This window comes from Caretta caretta, chromosome 6, assembly GCF_965140235.1.
Source record: "Caretta caretta isolate rCarCar2 chromosome 6, rCarCar1.hap1, whole genome shotgun sequence".
Classification (NCBI taxonomy): Eukaryota; Metazoa; Chordata; order Testudines; family Cheloniidae; genus Caretta; species Caretta caretta.
In genome coordinates this window covers 33627954-33641438 of record NC_134211.1, presented here as the reverse complement: position 1 = coordinate 33641438, position 13485 = coordinate 33627954, and the positions used below count along the sequence as shown (strand labels likewise).

Sequence of the window (13485 nt, the reverse complement as noted above, 5' to 3'; positions counted from 1 at the left end):
CCAGCTCAGTCCGTATAACTGATCTATTTCCATCATCACCAGTCCACTGGTTTTTGTGTCATCTGCAAAATTAACCAGCAATAATTTTATATTTTCTCAGTATTGGGCTGAGACAGATCACTGCAGAACCCCACTGGAAACTCCCCATTGGATGATGATTCCTCATTACAGTTACTTTTTTCAATCTATCAGTTAACTAGGTCTTAATCTATTTTATATAAGCTAAACTGATTTTTGTATCGTGTTCATTTTTATCAGGATATCATGTGTCGAATGCTTTACAGAAGTCCAAGTATATTATGTCAGTACAGTTATCTTTATCAACCAAATTTGTAATCTCAACAATAAACTAGCAGCTTTGTTACTACTTTTGTGTGTGTGCTACATATTTAGGGATTCTGGTTTTTGTTATGACAAAAGTATAACCAATAATGAAAAGTATTGAGAAAGATGTGTCTATTTACTTGTTCTCATACAAGATCAAAAGTAATCAGTTAAAAACAATAACCACTTAGGATACAGTAGCTGTGAACAACCAGTAAGGGAATTAGGCACTCTGATGATACAAGTAATCAAAAATATGAAGATAGTGAGCAAGAAATGATGCAGGGTGTGTGTTAACTTACAGCAGACAGTGTGAACAAGATGTGAATTCCATCAAAAGTCCCTCTAAAGGAACTTTGCCATTTTCTGAGGGGTTTTTTTTCACCTTTTTATTTTTTAAGCATCTGATTATTGTAAAATTACTCAGTGTTACTGGGTTTCAGTTTAACATGAAATATCCCAAACCCATATGCTGGTGGCCATTATTGATAACTAAAAATTAGATAACTAATTTGAAATCTTGAGAACATAATTCTAAATCTGCTTTTAAAATTATTTTATTAAATTTCTTTCCTTTTGCCCTCTGATGTAAGTCAAATAACAGCCTGTACACTTTTGAGAGTTGAGAGTACAATAATGTATTACAATTAACTTCCTGTAACAGAGCTATGAATTAAACTAAGTATATAAATCATGCAACTGAGAAAAGAAAGCCTTAATAAACGTAGATTAATTATGTAGAATGTTGTAGTTAATGGAAAAAATATTTTTTAAATATCATTCTTCACTGAAGTATGGTTACATTAAAGCCATTACCGTAGCCTTAGTGCCTTGGGACTGATCATCAGTAGGTAGTACTGTTACAACAAAAAAACTTCAAAACCAGACTCCAGCAAGAGACTGTTGAATTGGAATTCATTTGCAAATTGGATACAATTAATTTAGGCTTGAATAGAGACTGGGAGTGGCTAAGTCATTATGCAAGGTAACCTATTTCCCCTTGTCCCCCCCCCCCCCCAGACATTCTTGTTAAACCCTGGGTTTGTGCTGGAAATGGCCCACCTTGATTATCATACACATTGTAAGGAGAGTGATCACTTTTAGATAAGCTATTATGAAGAGGAGAGTGGGTTTGTGGGGGGGGGGGAGAAAACCTGGATTTGTGCTGGAAATGGCCCAACTTGATTATCATACACATTGTAAGGAGAGTGATCACTTTAGATAAGCTATTACCAGCAGGAGAGTGGGGAGGGGGGTATTTTTTCATGTTTTGTGTGTATAAAAAGATCTTCTACACTTTCCACAGTATGCATCTGATGAAGTGAGCTGTAGCTCACGAAAGCTTATGCTCAAATAAATTGGTTAGTCTCTAAGGTGCCACAAGTACTCCTTTTCTTTTTGCGAACACAGACTAACATGGCTGTTACTCTGAAACCAGTTAGTACTGTGTCTCTTTTAGGCTGGTTACTGCAGTAAGTACAGCTTTTTCATTCATATTTCTGCCATCCTGTTTGATTTGCTGATTCTGTGTTACTTCCTTCCTAAAATAAGGAGACTGATTAATTCATTGTGGCAACCTGCTTGTGGACTGGAACAATTTAGGTGCAAATGTTTACACTAACAATGTAAAAACCATAGCAAAGAAAGGTATTTATCAAGTACTTACAACAAATTACAGTAAATCAGCAAATTAAATATGTATAATGCAAATGCCATCATATACTTTGGGATAGCATATTTGTCTTCAAAGTGTTCCATTCATTCGCATATTTGAGATCCAACCCTTTCCATACATAGTATATTCTGAAGGTGGTTGTTTTTGTTCAACGATGAGTGTCTGATATAGTTTATTTTCCAGCACAATTTGAATTCTTTTTTGTGTGTTTGTGCCCTTTGGGTGTCTAGACATTACAGTGCTTTAGAGCGGTGGTTTTTTTCATTATCTGCAGTGTTCAAGCACATTGAAGAACGGAAGAGTTGGACTTTCAGTCTTTACTTTGAATTTTCTGTTCAGGGTGCACTACAGTTGGTACCTGGAAACTGATCTAAGTTAATACTACTTTGCTAAGCCAAACATGTTGAGTGATAGATATAGGGGGCTTGAGTAAATATAGTGTAAAGAATGTTGCATCAATTTAGACCAGGGCAAAGTAGTAATCTGGGACATGTAAGTGAGATGAAAATGTAATGTGCATGTTGGTGGAATCCATTACTAGTTTGTAATCCAGGTTTAATAACCTCAGTCAGGATTAGGGTGAAGGAATGGAAAAGTGCAAGTCCAGAAAAGACTTCTTGTTTATAGTATTATTTGTAGTATTAATTATTTATTGCATCAGCACCCAAAATGTGCTAGTTGTATACACATATAGAAAGATTTAAGTCTCTGCTGCAAAAATCTTGCAGTCTAAAATACATGTAAAGGGAGAGTGAAATTTAGCATGTGCCTTGCTAGTGCCATAGATTTTTAAATATATGCTATCCCTAATTTCTCCTCTATCTAGCCTTTATTAATGGGTAACTTTCCCATAGGCAGAACGGTAGAAGTAGTAATGTCCTAATTCTTAAGCAAAAGGCCATAACTCCTGCCAAAGGCAAATAGAGCTTTATCGAGACTTCTTGGCAGTTGTGCTCATTCAATTTAAGTGTATAGTCTAAAGTATTCTTTTCCACAGCATACTTTGTCCATTGCTTTCAAGGTGGTGCATAGTGTCTGCACCAGGTTAGATTTAAAGATTTGCAGCAAGCTGCATTACACTTGTCTCTCAACAGCCATTACAGCAGGGGTTCTCAAACTGGGGTTCAGGACCCCACAGGGGGTCGCGAGCTGTCAACTTCCACCCCAAGCCCCGCTTTGCCTCTAGCATTTATAATGGTATTAAATATATTTAAAAAGTGTTTTTAATTTATAAAGGGGAGTCACACTCAGAGGCTTGCTATGTGAAAGGGGTCACCAGTAAAAAAGTTTGAGAGCCACTGCATTATAGGGACACAATGCAAAAATGAGGGGCAGGGGCATTAATGTGAAAGTGGATAGACAAAATTATTAGTGATCCCGCCATATGACTCCATTAGTTGTTCACAGCTGGCAACCAGCAGCACAGTCATGCTTTATAAATGCCTCTTTAGGGTGAAAATGTGACACTTGTTCTTGCATAGCTCTTTAACAATTGCAGGCACATGTGGAAGAATGATCACTAGACATTCCTTAGCTGTGTGAACACTTTTTAGAAATCAGGCCACACGTACCCATGGATGACTTAGCACTGCACCTAATTTATTTTACACCAGCAATACCACTCACACTATGGACCCTTACAGGTATCATATTTATATATGGAGATGCACTTAAGTCACAGCTTGTATGCCAGGAAATGAAGTGAACTTAGGGTCTTGAACAGACTGAGGAATAGTTTAACAATTTCCCAGCACTACTGCTTAGTTACTTACGAGTGGGAAGATAAGAAGACAAACGTTAAAGATGGTATTTTGAACAGCAACAACAACAGAAGCTTTCTAATTTATCACCTGTTAAGACCATGGAGATAAAATACTGATCTGGCTAAGGCTGGAAGCGTTGTCAGGAAACTATCACAGTCCTATGGGCAGAAAAGAGGAGGGGCTTTAGGCCATGTTTTTGGAAGTTCCTGCAGAGAGATTATTTTTTCCTTAGCTGGAGGGACGTTGGATAGAGGGTCAGTGAGGAGTATAACTATTATGTTTATTATCATAATACTTACGCACCAACTGAGAACGGGGCCTCTTGCTAGAAAAAATGTTCCTGGTAGATAGTAAGTTTACTGCCTTATCAGGAAGGATTCTTGCCTGGTAGGGAAGTATTTACATACAGAGAAAATGTTTAGTCTTTCATAAAAATCCAAGATTAAGCACTGTATCCCTTGCTGCCCTGCCAGGTATTGAGTTTCTATGTCCTGACTGGGCTTCTGCGTCCTAGAAGATCCAGGTTTAGAAAAAAAAACCAAGGAGACTGGCCACATAGTAACTGTGTGAGTACGGAGAATAGGAAAAGGGTAGGTTTCTGTCAAAAATAAGAAATTACTAGTTTATATAAGGTTTTCATATGGTGAAGTAAAAAGATTTATCAAAATTTCACCTTGATAGGTGAAGGGAATGGAAACTTTATCACGTGGAATAACTGGAAGTTTTAGATAGTTGTTCAACTACAGATGCTCACAACTACATGTAGTTGTTTAGATAGTTGTTCAACTACATGAATCACATTTGAGACTTGCCCAAAACTTAAACCCTGATTCAGCAAAACACTTAAGCTTGTGAGGAAATGCATTTCTATTCAGCAAGTACTTAAATGTGTGCTTTCCTTTTGTATTTCTGGTTCTGAAAACTTACAAATTTCCCAAACTGGTATCTATTTTTTAGGTTCTAATAATATTTTAGGAACACTTTGCTTTTTTAAATAGCTGAAATTCTAATTTACTTTGGAATGGCATTTTTTCTTCTATCTTTACAGTTACCAAAGTTTGTATGTGAGGAAATGTAGGCATAAGAATCTTTGTGCTTTTCCTCCCAATATTAAACTGAAATTAAGGCCAATTTGCTCTCTGCTCTTACATGATATAAAGGGAAGCTGACAGGCAATAATGTAGCTGAAAAGGGTCAGGAAAGACAATGAGGAGAGTGCTCAGTAGTATCACAAGCCACCCTCACACCTCCTGTGCAGCAGGAAAAATGCAGTGATCATTTTGACTTTTTAAAATGTATAAACTGTAGCAAAACCACCATCATATCCCCTCTAGTTGGGCCAAACACAAATACATTGCAGTCTGTATCTTTTTGCTATGGAGCATATTCAGTGTGAAAACTAGGAACCTGAATTTATTTTTCAGAATGGAACTTTGTGAATCTTGGGATGGATATTCTGAAACATTGTCATTCCTAATGTACTTGTAAACTGAAGAAAAATACTGGTAAAATAAAATGACATTGTTCAAGAAACAAAAGTATCCTTTTTTGTTTGATTTCTCTTAGTAGGGAATATTTAAATGTCCTTTTTTTTTGTCAGCTTCGAGAGAAAGTGTGTGCCTGAGAGAGTGGGGATGGAAGATTGTAACTGAAAGAAGGGATAAAGAATATAGCCTTGCAACTTGTATTTGGTATTGTTACAGAATGTATGTGCTGTTAGTACTTTTCATGTAAAGTAAGCTAAAAGTATTGTATTTGAAATGATTATCCACTTACTGTGCTGACTTTAAGAATATTGCCTGTGTGTTTGTCAAACTCTTTAGTCATATCATGACTGGCTTTATTTCTTCTAAAAATTTCAATGGTTACTTTATTAAGCTGAAATTACATTAACAGTATGCTTACAAAGTATATGATTACATACGTGTATTGCAGATGTACTCATTGCTGTGTTGCTAGCCAGATTCCTAAAACTTTAAATAAGCTGTAGATGTGAATTATTTTCAGTGGAAGGCTTCTATAGAAAATTAATGCAATTACATAAGTTAAAATAGCCTATTTAAAAAAAATTGACCTCCGTTTTCTTTGTTAGAAACCATGTTAATTCATACAAGCTTCCATGGCCCTTTTGCCGTTAAGGGCACTGTAAACACATTTTAAGTGATCTTTTTTCTAATTGTGTGCCAGAACAAAACTTGTAGGGTAGCTAGAATTTTGTGCTCTTAAACCTAAAACTAGTGATTGCTGGTTAGGTGAGTTGATAGAATAAATTTTTGTTTGAAAGAAACTAATTCTTAACTCTCATATTGTCTTTAAACAAGTCTTCAAGCACTTGAATTTTGTCACCCATTGTTGATGTAAAAATTGCAAAGAGTGAGAATAAATTTACCTTTATGCTACATGTGACTGATAATGAAAGAAAAGATCATAACATTGTGTCTTTTTGTGAAGTTGTGGATTATTATCTTTTCCACCCTGATATAAGACGCACAAATGGACTTATAGAATAGAAATGTCTTCACTGCGTAAATCTTTGTTCTTATGATCGTAAAAATCAATGTGCAGCAGTCCAGCAGATGGCAGTAGGTTTTTTCTCTGTGGCAGGTGTTTGTGCTGTAATATTAAAATATTTAATATAATTCCCTTTTATAGTAAATTAAATCAGGTTAGATATCCAATAACAATAACACAAAGCAAGTTGGTTTTTATATTATTCTGTTCTGATCTGCAGGCTGATTTTTGAATAATTTAAATTATATGAGTTAAACTAACACTGAATTCTGGATAGATATCAAATGGTGTTGCCTAACATTTCCACCGTGAGTGTTCATGTTGGCAGTTTTCCAGGAGCTGCATGCCCAAACCTAGTTGGCATATAAAAAATGTAATATTTTTTAGTATTTGAATCTTCTCCGACAGAGAAATAGAAATTGCTTGTTCTTCTGTTGGAAAAACCCAAAATTGATCAGCTTTTTCAGCTTCCATTCTGAAAAAGAATTGCTTTGGGCTTCATTTTTACATCGCTGTAGGTACACATTAATTCTTGGTGCCTATTCCTTGTTTCAGTGAGGACAGTGGCAAAAATTCCATTAATTTCATTAGTAGCAGGATTGCTGAAGTACAGAGATTTTCCCCTTTTTATTGAATCCATGTTCAACAGCTGCTGCTTTCCATTTGTGGAAATCCTCTACAAGAGGTCACCACTAGTTTTCCATCTTGTCATTTCATATCAAGAATAAGACACTTCTGGCAGGTAAACAACAAAAGATTATCATGGTCTTCTTTTAAAATGGGACAGATAACAATTCTGTAGAAAGACTACTTTGCAGCACTTTTGTAAGTCCAAATGTGGCAATTACTTACCAGACAAACCATCTTGGAACACAGAGATAAAATAAATACTTTAAATCATCCGTAAGGTTTTTCAGAGTATAACCAATTCTCAAAATACATCTTCATAAAATGAATGATCTGAAATTAGAGATGTGCAATGAGATGCTCTTCTCCCTCTGCAAATCTTTTGGCTGCTTCACAAAATGACTGCACCACACCTTCAAGGAGTGGGGGCATTGTCTGTCTTGCTGGGGAAAGGAGACTATTTCTTTAAGGGTGGGGGGTGAGAGAGAGGCACAGATGCTGCTGTAAAAGCAGAGTGGGTCAACGTGGTGAGACTGACTCATCCCCCAGGGACCAGAAGGGATGGGGAGTTTATAAAGGGCAAGCACAGGAGAAGCCCCTTTTCCCTGAACCAAGTGAAGCAGCACCCGCCTTCCCACCCCTGGCAAAATACCAAGTTTGGTTGGGACCCTCTGTGGGTGTTGTGCTAGCCGTTCCTTTCTTGGGGGGGGGGGGGGGGGGGGGGAGAGGAATTTTTCCCTTGCCACCAGAATGGCCAAGGTGGAGTGGAGTTTTCTTAGTCTTCACCACAGCAGGTTTGGGGGGGAGCCTTTGTTACGGTGAGTAGGGAAGGGAGTTAGGCTATGATGTCGCAACGCTTTAGGTAAGTGTGGGGCAGACATCCAGTACAGGTACTCCATAGGGAAAGATGCAGTGAGCTGATAAATAGTTTGGTACAGGACTTAAAGGAGGTGTTTGTTAAAGGAGCGGAATGGGGGCATGGTTTGGGGTGCCTGTCACTGGCCCAGTAGGGAGCCAACCCCCCTCTTCCTTATTGCCCACCTTAACCCTCACTTTGGAGGTGGAGTGGTAAGGTCACAGCAATGGGTTGGCTAGGGATCAGGATGTAAAAAGTGGGGGCTGGCAGAAACCCTCAGGTAGATATTGAAATGATCATGGAGTTACCTGCACTGTACACTTTTATCTTCCGGGTAGTCCCAGACATCTAACAATAAAGTTGTAGCCTGATTAAACCATATCCAGTGTCTCCTGTCCTTCTTCCAGTATAGCTAGACAATGGTCTGTAGTCTTTTATATTCAAAGGGGCAGTACCATTATGTAGAGACTAAATAGCAACAAAGTTTTATATTTATATTGAAAATTAAATTAGTTCTAGAAGAGTGGTTCTACTTTCCGGGCAGAGATTCCTAAAGAGAGTGAAACTGGCCCTGTAATTTGCTGTGAGAGAGTCCATACTATTTTTAACTTTGGTTGAGAGGATCTGTAGGATTTCCAAAAGAAGTTCCCAGGAGTTTTTACTGTGATAAATTATGTAAATGTTTTCAGCCTTAGGTTCAGTCCTTATATATTGAATCAAAGTAAATTCCACCAATTGTGGAACTCTCCCTACAAGTATAAAAAACCCAATTGTTTTCCAATTAATGCATTTATAAAATTAACCCTTGAGGTTTAGTGGCATTGTTATTTACTGCTCGTTTAGAGTAGCCATACGTTCTGAATTAAAGTAGCAAGATGGAAGTGACTGCATTTCTGCCTGCTAAGAGAATTTGTACCCAGGCTCCTTCCTTGTAGGACAGTGATGACTGAATATATTACCAGGGTGGTGATATCTATTTTTTTGAGGAACATGCCAGGAGTAAAAAGCTGCTGTTTCATGCTGTTATTGCTAAAGGAAGTAGCCTCCCCCCATTCATAATTAAGGAGATCTTGTGATATCTGCGTAGAAGAATGTTGGGTCAGAGGCACAAAGAAAGCAATTAGTCATGTTTGGAGGGGAGGTACTCAAAAACTGGAAAGAGAGTGCATTTTCTACAGTTTATAGTATGTAAGATAATGAATTTGTCAAAGAATGTGAAGAAAGCCACCAATTAAAGAGTGCTTAGTGTTTTGTTATAATAGGCATGATCAAAACTAATCTTTGTGAATTAACAATACTTATTCTTTATAACTGTATAGAGTCTTTTTTTAGTATGGTTGCTTGTGAAATGTGCTGAGTAATGGGTTAAGAGATTTATCTGAGTGATCTATTTCTTCACTCAGAAGAAATTCAGCATTCCATAGGTTAATAAGGCTTTTTTTGGCAAATCCCAGCTGGTTTCCTTGTGAAGAAATTCCTGTAGTTCCTAGATTCTCTAGGGATAGTGGTGAACAACCCTGTGGTTTTCAACTGCAAAATGGATTGAAACTTTGTCTGAGATTATATGGTATTTGTATTTGACTATGAAAAAGACTGCTAAAATTGCCTTAGTTACAATGCATAGCAGTATTGCTGTATATAGAAGATGTATAGTAGTAAATCTGCGCAAAACCCCCAAACTATTTTAACTAATGAACTATTTTATCAGATTCTAAAAGCTCCATTTGATATAGTCTGTCTTACTGTCTGTATCTACAGATATACACAGGGAATATTAATATGAAATACTGTCCTATTAAAATGTATGACTATGACAGCATGATTTGTTAAAGCACAGTACATTCCAAATGTTGTACATATTTTTAATGATTTGTTTAAATACTTTGGCAAAGTGATGGCTAGGACTGCATACCTTTACATCACAGTCAAATGTACCCACAACAGCAGAAATTTATTTAAATAATATTCCATATAAAATTAAAAAAATTTTTTGTTTTATTTATTTTTCTGGTTTACAAAAATGTGTCCACTTCTCATGTGTCTGGATGCATGTACAGTTTAAAAATGCCACCAAATTAGTTAACCAGTGCTAATCAAACATGCATTATATTTCACCCCACAAAGCTAGAGTATGTGTAATCCCAATTAAATTCCTGCTTTAACCTATTCAGGTAAAAGTCTGAGAAAACAGATGGGATTTAAATTGTGCTGTGAAGGTCAACAAACTTTAGTCATGCAGGGGAGGTGACTTCCAGTGTCTCCAGATAATTAAATCTAGGGTCTGTTGAACAATAGCTGGTTCTGTTATGTTGCAAAGTGAGGAAGATCTGGTCTCTCAGGTAGCTAAGATCCTTTCAGAATCAAAACCAGCTCATTGAATTACATCTGGAGCCACACAGGGAGCCAGTGCAGTCTTTGGATACTGATGTAATGTGTCAAGTATCAGGGGGTAGCCGTGTTAGTCTGTATTCACAAAAACAAGGAGTCCAGTGGCACCTTAAAGGCTAACATTTATTTGGCCATAAGCTTTCGTGGTGTAATGTGCTCCCTTTGGCTAGCCTCATCAAGTGGGTGAGTTGCTATGCTCAGCAGCAGGTGTGGCTTCTACATGGTCATCAGGTGTAATGCCATGTAGAGTGTATTAGACGACTCTCATCTAGACATAACAAAACCAAGAATGACAATAGCAAGATACACATTCAAGAGAATAGTTGAGCTAAATAAGGATGAAAAAGTTACTACAGCCACTGATAGATGTATGTGAGACCCTCAGAGCAGATACAGTCACCCATCACCAGTTACTAGGATCTCACTGAAAGGTATTAATTGAACCACATGTGATCCTATCCATTTCTCCCAGGTCCACAGTTAGTTCAAGAAAACTTTGTGATCAGTGACATCAGACTTCTGACAGACTAGAAGGAGTCAAACATACCAACAATATGTGCATAATAGTGCAATATGAAGTATTTGCCAGTTTTCAGTCTCTTTAAAGTACTATAGCATAATTTTTGTAAAAGACTAAAGAAGAGGATAAATGGCTGGTTTGGCATCCTAATTGTCCATATTGAATAGACTTAGGCCCTGCTCCTGCAGGTGACTTCAGAGGACCTCTGTATGCATTCGGGGTGTACCCATTTACAGTTTTATGTTCAAGTCCTTACTTGTTTCTTTTAAACAGAAACCAGTTATTAATTATTTTTCATACAGTTTGACAGCACTCCATTTTTTATACGAAAACGAGGAAACAGTTATTCTCCTTCGTGGCAATGTGAGGGATTTTAAGTCAGTATTTTGGTACTTTTTAATAATTACAACAGTAGAGTGTCTGTGCATATAGTGTTTTCTATAAAGCTGTTGGGATTTTCTTATAGTTAGCTAAAAATAATATGTGTTTGTGATTCTTTCAAAGATTCTATGCAATATATAATTTTTTTCTTTCTAAGCGATCCTGATCCTTAAAAATTCTAAAAATATTTCTTTGTAGGAATACTAACCTTATTTAATTTCTATTAATTAACTGAAGTGTATCTGTTTTCAAGGGAACAAAAGAGACTGAAGGTGAAGAGGAGGAGTCTGGTTTAATTCAGCCTGCTGAAGTATTTGCTCCCAAAAGCCTGGTGTTGGTGTCCAGACTAGATTATCCAGAAATTTTCAGGGTAAAGAACTCCCAGCTGCCATTTGTAATATGTGTCAGTGTACAAATCTGTTTTTAATGAGCAGCAGTGACAAGTAGTTTTGATTTAAAACATCTCCGCATTGGTTTGGGAATTTACCAGAACAAGTAGAATTAGACTGTACTAAATAAAAATCAATGTCTAGGAGACTGAATGCCCCTATGGGTTAATGCAGTGCCCTTTTACTCACAGAAGGCCTAGTTTTAAACCTACATAGACCACAAAATAAAGTCTTTCTGAGCTCAGCTAAAAGCCTAATGAAAAAAATCTTCATGACAAAACCACTCCTTATAGGTAAAATTAATCTCATCTGATACAATTTGTTTAAGAATTAAGTAAGTATCAAGTATTATAGTATATGAATTATCTTCCTACCTATAAAGTGAGTGAATTATTGACTCTTCCAGATCAATTTAAGATATATAAAGATTCTAAGGAATCTATGATTTCTTTCAGTTGGTATTGTGACTGACCTGAAGTAAACAGAAAACTTAAATTTTTATCAGGCCTCTAGCACTTTCAGTGAAGCAAAAATAGTACAGCCTAGTAATGCAAGAATAATTCATTTAATAGTAGGTTGCAGCCACAGTGTTGAAACTATTTGTAACTGGATAACTCCTCACAAATTGATCCATTTTTCAGAATTTTCAATATTTTCGCCAGCTAAAAATAGAAGGCAGCCAAAGTGCCATTACCAAGCAGTGTAATTTACTCTCTCCCTTCCTTCTCTAAGACTTATTGGGAATCAATAGTGAATCATGTATTGCTAAACAAATAGCTTTATCAGTTTTGTCAAACTTACGATGATAACCCTTAATCAAAATTGAAGAAATGCAAAATAAAAATAGTAGTGCTAAAATGTCAGTGCTGTTTATTTTAAAATATGCTTTTTATTGAAATAACAAAAATACAAACTGTAAATAGAGAAGACATACAAATGTGGATCACTGATCCTCAGAATAATATTAGGATTATAGTGGTAAAATTGTAGGCATCAGTCCTGAATCAGATTCTGTGAGCATGGACCCCTGCACTGACATAAATTCCCAGTGATTTAGTGGTACTTTACATAAACATGGAGATTTATGGAAGGAGGAAGAGAACTCAGATTAAGCATTATATTTCTTATTGAAATGTGGGGTATTCACACTCTGTAGAGTTTGTGAAATCCAACAAGAATTCAGCGGGGTTGATGTGACATTTCTGCAACTGAATTAATTCTTTTACAGAAAATTACTTTTTCTCCTTTTGGAATGTACTTTACCATATTAAGATTGTCCTAGGACATGTTTATTTTAAAGTTGTTGTATATTTATCAGCAATTATCAGCGTTTGTCTTCCCCACATAAAATTGTATATATTTATTATTCAACTTTTTAGGCTTGCCTTGGCTTGATCTACACTGTGCATGTGGACAGCCTGAGTGTGTCCTTGGAGAGTCTCATTGCAAATCTCTGTTCATGCCTTGTCCCTGCGGTCGGAGGCTCTCAGGTAAGTGGGAAAAGGAGTATTTTTCCAGTTAATTTAATTTATGAAGAAAACAAAAAATAAATTCTTTAGATATTTTCATTGAAAAAAAGGATCATAGTTCAGCTGAGTGTTGTCCCTGTAGCCTGCCTTCTAAAGACAGCAAAAATTCCATTCCAGGTCAAGGTCAAAGGGTTAATTTTGTTACTGGATTTGCCTGTTACAAGGCATAGTAACCAATCAAGCAGTTTGTTATAAGTGTGACTTTTTTTTAATACTATGTGTTCAGAAATAATTTTGTTTTATGCATTTTTTTCTTGGGAGCTCTGTTATGTGTCCTCCTTTTTCATTCACTTTGTGTGTGGGTGTGATGGTATAGTTCAAGATTCCATTGCCCCTTTAAGACAATAGCTACTTCGGTGCTAATTGTTTTTGACTCTCATTTTTATGAAGCACAAACATGATTATGAAGTAACAACATATTTATTCAGATTTCTAAAATGCAACTGAAGGTGTCCAAAATACTCCATAAACTAAAAATTACAGACTAACAAAGGGGTGTCCATAAGTATATCTGCCTCAGCA

General features: G+C 36.5%; 1 protein-coding gene across 7 annotated transcripts in view; it reads left to right on the top strand.

The window, feature by feature from the left end:
* The window catches only part of SBF2 (SET binding factor 2), a 571331-nt gene that overhangs the window by 268634 nt on the left and 289212 nt on the right, over positions 1-13485 (top strand). For all 7 annotated transcript variants that reach the window (XM_075129406.1, XM_048852731.2, XM_048852730.2 and 4 more), the window contains 2 exons: positions 11299-11415; positions 12814-12924. In XM_075129406.1, coding sequence (XP_074985507.1) covers positions 11299-11415; positions 12814-12924 — 228 coding nt within the window. The remainder of the gene's footprint in view (positions 1-11298; positions 11416-12813; positions 12925-13485) is intronic.